General features: G+C 42.1%; 1 protein-coding gene across 4 annotated transcripts; it reads right to left on the reverse strand.

Moving 5' to 3' along the window:
- Positions 1-4014: 4014 nt before the first annotated feature.
- On the reverse strand, positions 4015-13975 carry Slitrk3 (SLIT and NTRK like family member 3). Of its 4 annotated transcripts, XM_021159006.2 has the most exons (3): positions 13909-13975; positions 13347-13385; positions 4341-7346 (listed from the first exon to the last, which is right to left on the reverse strand). In XM_021159006.2, the coding sequence occupies exons 1-3, from the start codon at positions 13921-13923 to the stop codon at positions 4386-4388; spliced, it is 3015 nt and encodes a 1004-aa protein (XP_021014665.2). In that variant the 5' UTR covers positions 13924-13975; the 3' UTR covers positions 4341-4385. The 4 variants fall into 4 exon arrangements, with proteins under 4 accessions (XP_021014664.1, XP_021014665.2, XP_029330707.1 ...); XM_021159005.2 differs by lacking the exons at positions 13347-13385; positions 13909-13975 and adding an exon at positions 12336-12969 and having other exon boundaries at positions 4015-7346; XM_029474847.1 differs by lacking the exons at positions 13347-13385; positions 13909-13975 and adding an exon at positions 13056-13294.
- Between the last annotated feature and the right edge of the window lie 2382 nt (positions 13976-16357).

Raw genomic sequence — 16357 nt, forward strand, 5'->3', positions numbered from 1 at the left:
AGAAGAAAGAAGAGAAGAGAAGAAGAAAGAAAACTTTCAAATTCAGAAATCTTGATTGCAATTTCAATTTTTGCATGTGGAAGTTACCAAGAGTGAAAGCTTCACATTTCTTCCAGCTTCACTTGGATGATGGCTAGAGAAAAGCAAGAAAATAAGTGCATAAAACTGGTCATTACACATGTAGAAAAGAGAGTCATTTTCATATAATTCTGCGTTTATAAACTATATACGTGTGTATACAATGTATATACACATATAATAGTTCTATATATTTGTCTGTACATACAAATATGTGTTATTGCTCTGATTTCTTTTAAAGGCCTCTAATACATTAGACAGAATATGTATGCACTTAATCTAGTTAAGGGTTTGTTCTGTTTCCCTTTAACTTCATAACTGAGGAATTTGAGCTGGGTATAAGTTACAAATCTATATGTTCAATCACTTGATTTGTATAGCTCTGTCAATATCATTTCCCTGAACAATGTTCTTGATTGTCACAGTCCTGTACGCCATATCTTGTGGGGGATTTCATGGGTAGTCCCTTCTTTAAAATCATTTAAAAGAAACACCAGTTTATTGGAATGGACAATGTAATTTAAAAGGACGAGTGTGTGCTGATACTGGGTTTATCTTGAATGGGTGCAACACTTGCTAAGATGGATGGAGAAGCCTCCTGTTGCAGCGTTAGGGCCTTCAGAACCCTAAACACAAACAGGTTCTCTTAAGATGATAAGGCTTTCAAACTAGAATTTTCAAGTGAAGAACAAAAGAAAAATTCCAAATCAGTCATTAAACTTTCTTTGTTATTTTTCTCTCTGAACTTTTATTAAAAATATTGTAGTCACCATCCTATTTTAAATAATTTCGCAATTGGATGAAATAATGTCTTTCTAGTCAAAATATAAAAGCATCTACATAAATAATACCATATGATGATATATAACATTTGAAAGCTGTTCTGAATTAACCTGGTCATCTGCAATATTTTACACTTATCATGTCAGAGTTGAAGGGACACCACAATGCATTTGCAATTTCCAAACACTACCATTTTAATTAATAATAAAAAATAATGAAGAGAAGAAAATATATATGAGATCTTTGTTGATCTCAGCAGCAGTGCATTTCTATGAAGGGAATTAGTTATCTATTTTGTAAAAAAAAAAATAAGTAATTTCCTTCAATAAGAAAAATGAAGCAGATGCTAATTCATACTTGTGATAAGATTAGTGGGATTTAATGGAAATAATATGTTATTATAAACTAAATTTTTAAACTCAATTTTAGTGCAAAATTAAAATAAGTAAATGAGTCAGGGGATATAAAAATCCAGGAAAGGAAAATATTGTCCTCTAAATATAAAATTTCATTCTCATAAAAATTTGTTCTCACTATATAAATGAATTTATTAATTATTCAAGAGTGAATTTTAATACAGTGTTACTTCAATATTTGATAAATAAACTATAAGTATTACAATTATAAAGTTATATTTTATTTCGATTAGCTTTATGAAGACTTATTTTCCAATGTCAAAGCACCAGGGGTGACATTTAACCTGATACGTTTAATATACTGTTTTGGGTGACTCTGTGGTTTTCTAGGAAGGCATTATTAGTGTTAGAAAGATCTAGAGTTTTACGTTTATTTCTTCTGTTCACCAGAATGATTAATTAGGAAGAATTGGAAGGTTAGTAGTCACTGTAGTTTCAAGTGACTCCACAAGTCAGGTTGTAAAACCTCTAAGAACAGTAATATCATTTTATTTAAAAAAAAAAAAAACAGTAATAGGGAAGGATGATTAGAAAGAACCTGAAAGATGAGATATCTAGCCATGGTGACCTATAGAAAGCTTATAAAAAAGGCATCTGTTTTATAACGTCTTCAACTCTACTAAATATGGAGGACTTCACTTTGATGTATTACATAAAGAGACAGTAATTAGTTGTATGGGCTTTCTAAATTAACTCCCAGATAGAATGAATAGTTGAGGACTGAAATTACATATGCCTCATATTAAATGCAAAGAATCCCTGAAACGTGCATTTTTATATCGATGTACTTGTGTGTTTTATCTGTGTATATCCATCCACACTGATAGTTGCATGTAGTTAATGGTTGCATTAACAAGTTCTAGACATTCACTTTTTCCCCCATCTTATAAATTCAATACCTGAATGCATATACCACACAGATATAGAAACTGATGGTATTCTTCTTTTCTATGGGAAAATGGTGGAATGTAAGGCCTCAGCGACTCATGGTGAATTACATTCAACATGTAATGATCATTACTAAGGGCAGCTTTAAGGAACCCAAACCTCATTCTACACTTCACTGGTGACTGTCTGGAGATAGCTGGAGCTCTGCTGCCATCTACTGGATAAACTGGGTAAGTGCCTTTATCCCTCACGAGTCCTAAATTTCAATTTTCTTTGGTTTTGCTCACACGAAAATGGATCATAACTTAAAGTATCCTCAAGAAACTTTGAAACATCTTTTAAATGCCATACAGAAAAATAAAACTAAATCATAATCAAACTTCTTAACTTAAGTATTTCTCTGTCCATTTACTGTCAGTGGTTGCGCGCCGGGGGTGGGGGTGGGGGGGGGCGGGAGGAGGGGGAAGACAATGTCCAAACATAAAATTCACAACTTTAGCAGGAAACAGATATTCTACAATCCATTGACTTGAAGTCCTAGACTTTTCTGGAGCTGTGTTTTAGCATGGAGTTTGCGGTAGTACCTAAGCTGCTCTTGGATCTAATTTTAATGCTTTTTATTTAAAAGAGAGCTACTTCGTTTCTCTGTTCCTTCATGTCACCTGTCTGAAACCCAAAGAGGCTCGATTATCTCATCCAGATTAGTCCTATATTTCCTCATCCGGTCACTTTGTTTTCTCCCAGTCACACCCCACCCATGGAACAGTGCCTCACTGGGAAACTGAATTTGAAATTTACAACCCATGAAAAACGGATCAGAATATCCAAGCCCCAATTTAATCCTAATATGGGATATGGATAAGGTATTTATCAATATCACAGTGCATCAAACTTGTTAATCATTTAGCTTTCTGTATATCCAGTAAAATAAATCCTTTTAAATGTGAGTATGAAAAGCATGGCATAGCTGAAGTTTAAGTTCAAGCTTTGTATCTTCTGTATATAATGTATTATGTTTTTCAAAAACTTTTTATTAGGAAAGCTATACCAGACGCATAATCACTATACAATGATTAAACATTACCTTTACAATTTATAATCACTGAAATTACAGAATAAATATATGCACATTTCCTTTGAATCTTTGTGTGTGAGAGAAAACATTAAAAGTGCTTCCTACAAAGCTGTTAGTGATATATACCCAGTTGCTTTTTTATTTTTTTAATATCATATATTTATATTTATATATATATATGTATAAGAAAGTGCAGATGTTCTCAAAAATCTTGACATCAAGATGAAATGTCACGAGGAGGGTGGCTCAACCCTAGGTGTGTCTCCAGCTGTTAAACGAACAAGCCTTGACTTCAGTAGGATCCAGCCTCGAATGTGACTTTTCCCAGGGTGGTAGGAGAGATGCCGTGAGCTGTACACTAGGAGTGAAGGGCACGTGGAGCTATGTGGAGGAAGAAATAGATCAAACCCGAACTAAGCATATTAAGTTGCAGGGGAGGTGTGTGTGTGTGTGTATGTGTGTATGTATGTGCGTGTGTGTGTGTGTGTGTGTGTGTGTGTGTACTGCACCCAGTGCAGGCTGAGGGACCTAAGTGTATGTAGGGAGTTGCTGTGTGCACATGAATATGTGTGTGAAACAACAGTGTGAGAACATTCGAGCAAGACCCGCCCCTCCCTCCCCATCCTGCAGTTTTCAAGCATGCAGCAAACTGCATTGTTAATACATGTACAGAATCTGTGCCATGATGGGAAAAGGAGAGAAAGCCATAAATGCCAACCTCCCCCCTCCCTTTCAAACAAAACTGCAACTAAAGGGAAGAAAAGTTACTGAAAATAAAAAGACACATTGAAGTTTACTCATTTAGGATCAATACACCGATCCCCGGTATACCTCACACATGGCACAGTCAAAGTCTCGAGTTTCAGTATAAAAAATAATGATAACATTTGCTGGCAAAAGTCTGCGAAGGCACTTCATTGATTAATGATCTGAGTATGGCCCTTCCTCAAAATCACATCTGAGAGGGGGGAGCACACTTTTGTATTCTCTAGTTATCATGCGTTTCAGTTCTGTCCTAGGCAGGGGAAACTGTAAGGATGTAGTTATTGGGACAAGTATAATGGGAGCCGGGGATATATTTCTTTTTATTTTCCTTTTTCTTTTGGAAATCAAAACAAAGCCACTAATTTATATTCTTCTTTCGGTTAGAACCTGTATGCTGTTTTCTCCAGAACTTCGAGGTAATCCGGCTTAGTTTGAAGTTTGGCCCTTAAGTCGAGGTAATCACTTTTGGGGGTTTGGTGGTCTGTGAAGCCCTTTCCAGCTGAGAAGAGAAGGGTTTCTTTGAGCCTGGCATCCTGCTGTAAGTCTGGATATTGCATGCCAGGGGGGTGGACATGGAGTTCCTTTAATTTGGGCACTGTGCCATAGAGACAGTCCACAAATCCCACTGTGCACGGAGCAGGCTGTGGCCTCTCACGGTCTAGTAGCAGACTGCCACCACCACAACCTCCCCCAGGGGGAAACAGCACCACCCCACCATTCTTCTCGTGGTGGCGGAACCCAGCCAAGTCTCCCCCAGTCCCTCCACCTACCCCTGAAACCCCACCAACTGCCGATTGGTGAGGGTGAGGGTGGTGATGGTTCACCGTCACTATGGTGTTAAGTTGAGAATTGGAAACAGCCAGAGCCCACTCCTTCTCTTTTTCCAGCAAGGTCCGGTAGTTACTGTGGTTCTCCTTGGGTGTTTCTGCAAACTGCTCACTTCCTAAGAGCACCTCAGCCATTCCTGTTGGTTGTGTCCCAGGACCTCCACGGTCTGTAGCTCCTGTGTCCTGGGCTGCTGAGGCAGCCACTTCTTCCTCCTCTCGAGGCTTATAGATGGGATTGTTACACATCTGAGTTACTGGGTGGGGTATATACTCGTACACGTGACCCACGGGAGGGGCTTTCTCTGGCGAAGACAGAGTTGGTCGCCCTCCACCTCCACTCCCACCACTGTTGCCTCCACTGTCCTCAAACAGACGGTGGCATTGCATCTGGATTCCTGTAAGGTCCACACCTTCTTGCCTCTTGCTTCTAAAGGGCAGCTTCTTCCTACGCCGACGGAGCACATAGGCAAAGAGGCCTGCAGCAACAAAGACAGCTGAGAAGAACAGAACCAAGAGGCTGAGAATCAACACAGAAAGTGGCACAGGGCCCCCTGGAGGAGAGAACTCATAAGGTGATGCACTTGTTGGTCCCCCGTTAGGGTGGTAATCTCCAGGCTGGGGTGGAGATGGTCCAGGTTGGGCAATATGCAGCATCTCTGGGCATAAAACTTCCAGCTCAATAGTGCGAACATCACGGTGGGTGAGGTTCTCGGGGGTCCTACAGAGTACATCACCTACCACGCTGACTGAGCTGATGGTTTCGATCCACTGCTTAAAGGGGACTAAGTCACAAGTGCAGTCCCAAGGATTCTCGTTGAGATCTATCTGCACAATGGCATTCAGGTGTTCAAGGACACCAGCCACTGGCAGATAGAGAAAGTAGTTCTTCCTCAGGTTGAGCCGAGCCAGGGATGTGCCTGCAAAGGCATCCGTTGGCAGAGTCCTCAGCAAGTTATTGTTGAGAAATAGCAGCTTCAAGTTGGGCATGAGGCTGAAGGCTGCAGGTTGGATTTCCCGGATGACGTTGAATTCGAAGTACAGGTAATGCAAGCTCTGCAGACCTCGGAACATACCTGGAGTCAGCTTTTCTATATCGTTGCCATTGAGAAAGAGACTCTTCAGGTTGGGCAGGTTGATGAAAGCCCCATCCTGGACGTAGGAAATGCGATTGTTCCCTAGGTGCAAGAGATCCAAAGAAGAAAAATTCCAAAAATCAGAGCGGTATATCTTCTGAATAAGATTGCTGCTGAGGTACAGCTTCTTGGCATTCAAGGGCCTTGGAAGGAGTTCAGAGATGTTGTTAAACCCTCGTTCTTTGCAGTTGACAGTCAAGCCAAGGTCATTGATATGCAAATTGCATGTACACCCAGTAGGACATATAATGGGAATGGGTGGTCTAGTCTGATAGGGAGCAATAGGAGGTTGATTTGGACCAGGATATAAAGCCTGGGATGTCGAAGGTGGTCTCGGTGTTCTGGGCTGTTTGGTGGGTTTTGGTTGCTTATTAGAGGACTTATATTCAACAGATGAAGCAGTAAAATGGACAGAAGACAACATAGAGGAAGGTTTAGTTGGCCAGGCATTCTCCTTGCTTGATGATAAGTGGGGAATCCCCAGACTGGCCTCCACCTCAGAGTCAGACAACAGTGGACAGAGTTCAGTCTTCTTGATTTCACGGAGATCCTTCCCATGGAAATGGAAAGGTGTCTCACAGGTGATGTCTCCCACCAGGGCTGTGTAAGGTATTCGCTCCAGCCAACTCTTCAGCTGTACTATCTCACAGGTACAGTTCCAAGGATTCTCTTCTAGCTGGAGCTCCATCAGGCTTCTGCCAATGTGATCCAGCATCCCACGGTAGAAGAGAACCTTTAACCTGTTCCCACGAAGGTCCAGATGCGTTAAGGAGACAGCTTTAAATAAATTGGTTGGAAGCACGGGGATGAGATTATCATTTAAGATTAGAACCCTCAATTTACTTAGGTTCCGAAATGCCCCACTCTCTATACGTTTAATGACATTGTAATCTGCCTGCAGATATTCCAGACTTTCTAAGCCAAGGAAGGTGTCATTTCTGAAGACATCTAGTTTGTTCTCATGGAGATACAGTCTCTTTAAAATCTTAAGGCCATTAAATGCTCCAGTTTGAATGTCCTGCAATGCATTGTTCCCAAGGTTAATGGACACAGCATTATTCAAGTGAAGAAAACTGTTTGTGTATAGTCTTCTCATCGAATTCCTCTGAAGATACAGTTTAAAAGGTCTTGACCAGAACTCAGTAATCTGACTAATGTTTGTAAATCCCTTGCTGTCACAATGTATGTGAAAGAGGCTTTCCTTAACCTCGCAGTAGCATGGATCAAAGCAGGGCTCATCTATTTCTTCTGAGTCCTCAATCAGGGGAATTGGCGTAGTCCATCCTAGAGCAACTGTGCTTAGAAGAATTATCCACAGCATTCTCCCTCTGTGAAGCATTTCAGCTATGGTTGGCCTCATCATTCCTGGTTGATTACAAGCCTGCAATAGAAATAAAGATGCAGATTTTTAGCATTTGTACTACTTTAATTGATTCCTACATCTGGGGTATTTTTTGTTGGTGGTGGTGGTGGTGGCGTTGTTTTTGGTATGAAAACCTCAGCAGGTATGAAACTGATACTCCAAATGAGGCAACAAAGTGTTAAATGCTTAAAGTGTGTCCTATGTTTTCAATTTAAGATACTCTGACATATTGCAACATGCAATGGAATTTTCCTGAGCCAGACCCTGTTCAATAAGTGCTATATGACAGGAACAAAAGCAACTTGCACTGATTTCCTTTGATTAAACAACAACAACAAAACAACAACAACAAAAACCAAAAACAGAATAGGAGCCCTGATTCAGCCTTGTGATCACAGACAGATTCAGCAATAAAGACAATGGCTTAGTGATTATACTTGCTTGTCTCTTTAAACTAAGGTCTGCCATTGTCAATCTTACTGGAAGTCAGGGGGGGGAGGAATGTTCTTTAAATTGTATATATTTATTATTTTAAAACACGATATAAACAGAAGCTATTAAAGAGTATGAAGAAAAGTGAACATATCGCCCAATATGAGATGTTGAGATGTGAGAAGTCATCATAAAAGAAACTTAAGCTTTCTTTTAAGAAACCATGAAAAGCTACTTAATTACTATATAAGCCCACTTCCATACCCAACCCTTAACCTTTTCTGTCCAAACATAAAAAAATGCAAGTATCCTTTAGTTAAATAAATAATGTCTGCACATATTCTCATTCTGGATGTTTAAAGCATTAGAGTGATGAGTTCTTCTGAAGAACAGGCCCATGCAATTGTCAGAGCTAAAGATAGTGACAGCTAAAGGTCGCTAAGCCTGGGAGTGTCTGAAGCAAAGCACTTGCAAGAGCTTAGTATGGACTGAGAATCTGTGCTTTGAGGATCAACTGAGGAACCATAAAAAATTATAAGGGAAGGTAGCTGTTTAGAAAAGAAGTAGGTGGTTAAAGGCGATGATGGGTGGAAACGCCAATTCTTGCTCATTATCAAGCTTGTGAAAACATTTTAGAAAAAGATTTATTTTTCCAATGAGAAGAAATGAATTCGGTGTTCTATTCTGGAAACATACAGTGCTTTCATCAAAGGTTTTCTCGATTTGCTTAGTCTCTTCAGTGTATGAAAACATGAACATAAATACATTATAATATTCCAGGTTTATTACATTATCCTTCCCAAGTCAGGGAAATATCAATTGAATTTGAATGGCTGATTTTAATCAATAAAAACAAATCAGGGTCTCCAACCTACGTTTTCTTCCCACATCAGATACATATATCAAGGAAATATTTCTTAACTTGAAACACAAGGAGATAATTTATAGGGAAAGTGGGAAGAATTTATCTTTACATTCCACTGGCATAACATGAACACAGCTGCAAGGAGAAACTCTTGAGAAAGCAAAGTGGAATCTGCCTCCGGCATGTAATAGTCAATTTTTAGAAACAATTAAATGAAAAAGAGACAGAGAAAGCAGATGAGGATACATTATAGTGCCACTTCGTCTTCCCTTGGCTTCCTTGTAAAGTATTAGACTCTACTTACATTACATTCCTCCTCACCATTTCAAAAACAAAAATAAAAATGTTTTTCTTGGTTTTCACACTTCTGGGCTTCAGGCAACCAGGCTAAAGCAGATATCGTTGACTTACCTATTTTGCAGGAGGTTTGGATTTTGGTTTTTTATTTTTGTTTCTCGCCACGGACTATGGAAAAGAATGAAAGACAAGCAGCAAGGAAAACAAAGCTTGAGTTTAAGGATCCTCTCTTGTCCAGTCTCCTCTTGCTGAAGCTGAAGCTAGGGGGGCTGGAGGAGAGGGGGGAAGGCCCTAAAAAATAAATTAAAAAGCTAGCTTGAGACGTGCAGAGAATGCAATGGGCTCTTCAATGGGCTTCTTTAGGATGCAGGACTGACGCTTGGCACCCTCAATAAAGGAAGGAGGAGATGAGGCTGCAGCAGGCTTCCAGCTCCGCTGCTGCTGGGCGCGCCGCCGCCTCTGTAGCGGCTCTCCCCGGTTACCCTACACCATTGGGCACCAGGGGGGGAAGGCAGGCTCACATCACACTGCGGGATTTGGATTTCTTTTTCGCTGTGTATTTGGTTTGTTTTTTAACGTGTACCGAAAACCCCCCAGCATTTCCCGTCATGAAAATGGGCTCCAAGTAGGGGAACACGCTTAGCCTTTGGTCGGGAGCGAGCACTAAGAAGCCCTGACTATACAATTGTGTGTGTGTGCACACGTGCGCGCGCATAGCGTGTGCTCGTGGGAACATGAAGGGGAGCTAAAAGAAGTAAAGCAGTCAAGAGGAGAGGTATTCAAAGGAATAAAGCAAGACAGAGAAAGAGAAGAGAACCCGAGGGAAACATTCCGTTGACAGAAGGAGGTGGATAGAGGTGGGGGCGAGTATCAGCCCCTTAGACCTTTGCTTTCTATTTCTCCCCTCCTGTGCAGAGGCCTTGGACAGTGAAACCATATTTGGAATGGGCCTTTCTCTTCACAGACTTCCCTCCAAGGCCAGGATGAGCTAGTTACCCACATCCTGCAGGTGGAAGATCTGAGATCCTCTGGCACTGGCTGGGTGTCCCAAATAAGAGGCAAAGCATCCTCAGTGACTTGAACTGACTTTCTCTTGAATTTTTCTTCAATTTCTTTGCACCAAAACCTTTCCTTCAATTTAGATACACTTCTAACTCAACAACTCTGTGTTTCCTTTCAACTTTATGCTCTTCCTTCCTTCCTTCCTTCCTTCCTTCCTTCCTTCCTTCCTTTCTTCCTTCCTTCCCACCTTCCCCTCCAACCTCTCTCTCCTTACTCCCTCTCTACAGCTCCCTCCCTCCTTCCCTTTTTTCACACCCTCTTTCCCCTCTTTCTCCACTGCTAGGGAGACCAAGAAGCTTGAAAAGCAGTGGGGCAATTCACACTCTTCCTCTGGAGGCCTCAAGGGAGGGAAATTGCTAGCATTGGTTTTCTTTTCCTTTAGTTCCTCCTGCTGCTCTCTTCTCTGCCTCCCTCTTCCCTCCCCTCCCTCTTTCTTTCTCTTTCCTCTCTAGTATCTCCCAAAGATAATGCTAAGGAATGTCCAGATGAGAGGTGACTGAATGAAGATTTGACAGGGGGAAGCAACCAGCTCTCTCCCAGACTCCTCTAAAAGGACCTTTCAATGGTATCAAATGCTAGGAGAAAGCACAACTTGGTGCTTGGTGGAATTGAGGAATACCCAACAAGCATCCAGGGTTTCTTCGAAGTGGGAACTGAGCAATGTGTCCAGAATGCAGGAACCCTTCCCCCATCCTATCTTTAGTTCATAAGGGGACATAGGTTTTCTGTTTCCTGACTACTAAATAATTGAACTCAATTGCCAGGGTCTCAAAGTTAGCAGGGGCTGAAGATGATTTTCTTAAGGTATTTTGCACAACCAAATTGAAGGAGGAAGAGGAGGGGAGGAAGAGAAGAAGAAGAAGAAGAAGAAGAAGAAGAAGAAGAAGAAGAAGAAGAAGAAGAAGAAGAAGAAGAAGAAGAAGAAGAAAGAAAGAAGAAGACGAAGAAGAAGAAGAGGAGGAGGAGGAGGAAGAGGAGGAAGAGGAAGAAGAAGGGGAAGGGGGAAAAGAAGGGGAAGGAAGGGGAAGAGAGGTGGAGGAGGAGGAAGAAGAAGAACATAGGTATGAATTTCTTACTACTTTAAAATCTATTTCATCTAATTGAGCAAAGCATTGCTTAAAGTCAGTCTGAGATCTGGATGATAGCTTGCATTAAAAATATCCATGCATCTGTCTATTACCCCACAGTAACTAAGATTGGAAATAGCAATCGAACTCAGTAAGCAGCAGGCTGTAAGAGTCTCTTAACATTCTGTACCCTTCACATCCCAGACCCACCCTTTTCTCAGAGAGGTCTCCACCAGGAAACAAGCTTACACTGAAAACCCTCAGTGTACACTAAAAACTGCTCGGGACAGACCAGTTCTACCTCCCTCTCCAGTACCCCCAACCCATCTCCTTGGTCACCCAGTCTGCAAAGGCAACAGCTGTTTCAGGGATCCTGTGGGATCCCAGGCTCTAATGGAATGAATAGGTAATCAGGAGGCTGTCCTGGGCTTCCCAGTCACAGTAAATGGCCTCTGCAACCAAGTCCCAGTAGTCTCTGGAACCACAGTCCTTAGTGCTGGACTTTGGCCATGTCCTAAAGGCCTTTCATGAGTGCTCTTGCCTTTATTTTAGTGTAGCATGTTTAAAGGGTGGGAAGGGCTCTGAAAGTTAGGGGATGCTGGGCCCTCTAGCTGGTTTCTTCTGCGTCCTGCTGGGAGCGCCGGCACCATTGATTTGTCCAGAGAAGGACAAGAAGCTCTTTCTACACAGCAAGCCCCTTTCCTACCCCCCCTCTTCAGTACTCCCCTTCATTCCAGATCTAAGATTAAATATTCCAATATGGAAGCGAAACGATCTCCCTGGAACAAATAATTAAAATGCTGCATCATTCATTTTCTGAAGAGCTATGAGCCTTCTATAGAACCTTTTTTACTCCGCTACTGACAGGCAAGGCATACAAGGAGTCTCTTTAGAAAAAAAAAAAAAAAAATATATATATATATATATATATATATATCCATCCTCGTTTTCCTTCTGTCTCTTAAAATACAACCCAGCGCTCCACGGGGGGAGGGGTTTTCCTCTTGGCCACCTGGCCTATATGTTAGAGTTAAGATTTCTTTCCCCTGAAAAACAGGTTTGAGGTTATATTAGTCTCCAGAAGCCCTTATTTCATCAACGTCCTTACATCTATTGAATCCAATTCTTAAAATTATATATATATATAAATTTTAAAAAAATCCTAGCACCTGTGAGTGTATAGAAGATCCAGCAGCCAAAGTCAATGCGTTCTACAGTACATATCCTACATAAGACATGCATTGATTGCAATCAGGCAAAGTAGGAACGGATGTCGACGAGTACCTATGGTGCAGAGCGCTCAGGATCTCCGAGGTTCGCTCCAAGGGGCTTCTCAGCGGGAGGGGCAAACTCTCCGCGAGGCTGCATTGTATCCGTCATTCTGTCGCCCAGTATCTTCCCCTCTTCCAGCCACCAACTTTTAGAAAGGCTACCAAATCACGCCTGTAATCCTTTCAGAGTGGTCCACCTTTAGACTTAGAGGGAAATGGTCGCTGCATAGCGATTGGAGAGCCGAGCGCGCACCTAGCGCGGTGAAGCTGGAGACCGTGGGCTCAGGACCACTGCTCTCTGTGCTTGCCCCGGATGGCAGGCAGGCTGTGCAAGTGTCCCAGGACCTGGATGGCCTGATCAAAGATCTTGGTGCTCTTCCTTCAGTGGCAAGCTCCCCGATTCCCGAGAGCCCGGGTCCCTTTCTGCATTTCTCTTTATCTGTATCTCGCTGAAAGCTTGTCTCTCTCACAGCGCAATCCCTGCCTGCGGCCTCGGTCTACTCGAGGAGATAGAGCTAGCCCTTGGCTTTCCCGAGTGTCTTTGCTCTTTGCCCTTTGGATGGGTGGGAGTGGGGGTGGGTGGCATGGAGATGAGAGAAGACAGGGTGGGGAGAGACAGAAAGGAGGCAGGAAGGGGGCGACTAGATCTCAGATCCCAGCATTGGTCAGGTGGCGGGGCGGGGGGTGGGGGGTGGGGGTGAGGACACAGATACAACAGTATGGCTGTACACACCACATTGCACTTGGCGTTGGGAAATCTCAGGCAGAACACGAAGGCGATGTGGATGTGATCCCGTTGGCGGGGTGTGAATCCCCTGACAGCCCACCATTGGAGCGCCTTCACTTCTTCAGCCAGAGGACAGGGAGCGGTGGGCAGAGGAGGGGGGCGAGCGTTCCAGGCCAAGGAGACGCTCCCGGCGGCGGCGACAGTGGCGGCGACCGCATCTTTTAAAGACTGACCTGCTTTAAAAGTACCGCTTTGATGGCCTAGGAAATAACTAAAATCAGATTACACGTTACTTACCGAACGTCTGCCTCTAAACTGGGAGCGCCAGGTCAGGGACTAGAAGGCAATACAGAAAACGCAGGGCTGGAACCCGAATGCAAAGCCATCAGCCGCCCCCAAATCGCGCACCGAGGGAGCGGCGCTCCGGAGCCCCCAGATCAGCCCATCGCTGGAGCCTCCGCCAGCTTGTCCCCCCGCACCCCCGGCCCCTCCTCCGCGCCAACTGTGTAAATCAGCCGCCGCAGTCCTCTCGCCGCGCATCGCAGGCAAATCCCTGCTTAGGAAGCAAGTGATTCTCTCTCTCTCTCTCTCTCTCTCTCTCTCTCTCTCTCCCTCCCTCCCTCCCTCCCTCCTTCCCTCCCTCCCCCTTTTCTATTTATTGGTCACAATTTGCCAGTTCCACTAAGAGAGATCCTGTCAGGAAGTCAGTATTCTGTATCGGTGGATTGATTTCTAACTTTTGCAAATGAGAGATGGCTGTTTGGAAAATTACAGCTCAAACTAAAGGGGATGGGGTGGGGGAGATGATCAAATTAAGAGCATGTGAACTGTATCAGGGGCAACATCTCTGAATGCTTACCATGCCAGGAGCCATCCAAGTGGTTTGTAGAAACCGCCAAGGGTCGAGCAACCTAGGTGACAAACTGAAAGTACTAACATTTCCTCATCTCATTTTACTTACTAACGTGGGGGTTTGAGGGGGGTGGTGATGAGACTGTAGCATGGTTGGAAGGGGGTGGAGATTTGAGGGAGAGGAGTCAGATACCAATGGTGACAAATGAGATGAGGACATTAGGAAGATGCTTGCACACATGAAAGTACTCCATGATCCAGGGGACCACTGCCTCCACTGCAGTCTTGTTAATGCAGTTGCTCAATGTTCCTCCATCCAATCTGCAGGGCAAACCAACGCAGTTCTTTTTAATAGATCCTGTTCATTAGCCAACTGTCTTGGAGAAAGGGTGGCATTCCCACGAACTCCCAAACATGAGAGATAGGGGGAGTTCCGTGGGAGATATCTCTGTGACTCTCACTATTCCTTTTAGATGTGAAAACATGGAATTGCCCAAGACAAGTGAAATTATGTATGTATTATCATTGTAAGCATAACATCAACTGGACCATATTTTCAGAAGTTTTCCAAGGAACTCCAGCTTATATCTTGAAAAGACGCAGGGCTTTTAAATTGTTCATGACAACCTTTATGAGAGGGGCATGAAGATACTTTGCCCCTTCTTTTATGAGGTTTTTTTTCATTTGTCTGCTGTATACGCATATTTAATCACAGTCTAGGGCCCATATTATTATCATTATAAAGGAGAGAATAGAATTGGTCATGCCCAGAAAGATGGCCCTGTTCAGTTTTATGTAACACATAGGCACGCAAACATAGTTGATTCAGAATGGTAACCACTTTGGTATTCTGCGAAGTGAGGATTTAGAATGTCATACTTAAAATGTTTCAGTTTGTTCTTCAAAATACTCAGTGTCCTTTAAGATTATTAATAAAGTATCTTCAGTGACCCAGAACATGACCAAAGCATCATGACATCAAGCTTGTTCTTTTTAAATATAGTGTTTCAGTTTTATGGGGCAAAATTCAAACTTTTATCAATGTTTTCTAGGTCAATAATGCCCTCTTTGTGAGTCTTTGCTGTGCGAAAACTTGGGTGTGGAAGGTACATTTGTCATAGCAGTTCCCCTAGTGAGGTTTCCTAATTTGGTTTCAAAGAAATTTATGCAAGAAATACTGCTAATAAGCTATCCTTATTATTTATTTATTTATTTATTTATTTATTTATTTATTTATTTTCAAGAGTCAGATGTAAGAGAAACCCAAATGCAGTAGTAGGCTGAGGAGTCAAGAGATGCTTCAAGCCTTGTTGAGTGACTGCACAACTCAATTCCTGGGTTGCCATATTCCAAGTAGGCAAGTATGGAATCACACACATGCCTTTCGCCTCAGGGCTGGGGAAATATAACCCTGAAGGAACCTCATTTCATCCTCTCTATATTACCTGACTTTCTTTGACTTTTGGGTCTATTTTTACTTCATTTGATTTTCATGCTTACTTTTGATGCAAAGATTCCAAATATACTCCCATATATCTTGGCTCTAAGGAGCATGGCAAAGGTGAATTGATAGAGTAAACTGATGATATTAAAGGTGAACACTGCCAGAACAAAAATTTCAGGCCAGATTAAAAAAAAAATGTGTGGAATAAAACACCTTTCATGTGTCTTTGTTTTGTAGTGTTCACTCCAAAGATGTTTGTTGCTTTAGCTATGGCTTTACTTACTATAACTTACTTTCCAAATGCTGTGGAAAAAAGAAACCTCCACTTAAAAAAAGATACCTTTTATTGATGATGTAACAGCAAGTAAAAGTCAATGTGACATGAATGATCTGAAATGGGATTTATTTAAATATGAATGATTAAACATTTATTTCCCCATCAACTAGGGGACAAAGTTCAAGGCTTTCATCTGGCATGTGTTGGAATTTACAGATGACAGGACTCTTGAAAGTGGCCTTGTAGCATAAGTGTAGAACAAGAATGCTGTTGAACACTTTTTTTCAATGTCATCAATTTTTAAAGTACACACACACACACACACAAAGCCTGTGAAAGATTCCATGATTTTGGCTGCCTTCACCTCACAGTTGGGACTTGCTTATACAATTTCTTCTAGTTTCCACAGCCTATATAAAGCTCAGTTCTCATTTCTATGTCATTAGACTAATATTTACTAATTCTAATATCTATACCTCTGTCTCTTGAGCACTGAAATTGATTCTTTTTCACATATGAATATCCAACAGAAATTACAGAATGCCAAATGGGGGCAATTTCCCATCATATCTGATGAAACACAGCTATTTTCCTGGTGGCTGCTAAGAACTGTATTTTCTCATATACAAGTGCTTTGAAAATATTGGTGAGCTGGGGAATGTGTTTATTACAAGTGCTCAAGTTGATGAATATTTTAAATAATACTATAATAAAAATATTAACATATGGGACATA

The sequence above is a fragment of the Mus caroli genome, chromosome 3 (genome assembly GCF_900094665.2).
Source record: "Mus caroli chromosome 3, CAROLI_EIJ_v1.1, whole genome shotgun sequence".
Lineage (NCBI taxonomy): Eukaryota > Metazoa > Chordata > Mammalia > Rodentia > Muridae > Mus > Mus caroli.

Coding starts and splice junctions, on each gene's coding strand:
- Slitrk3 (XM_021159006.2), bottom strand. Junction 7,347..13,346: donor AGTTTAGAGGCAGACGTTCG/GTAAGTAACGTG, acceptor TTTCTATTGCAG/GCTTGTAATCAACCAGGAAT.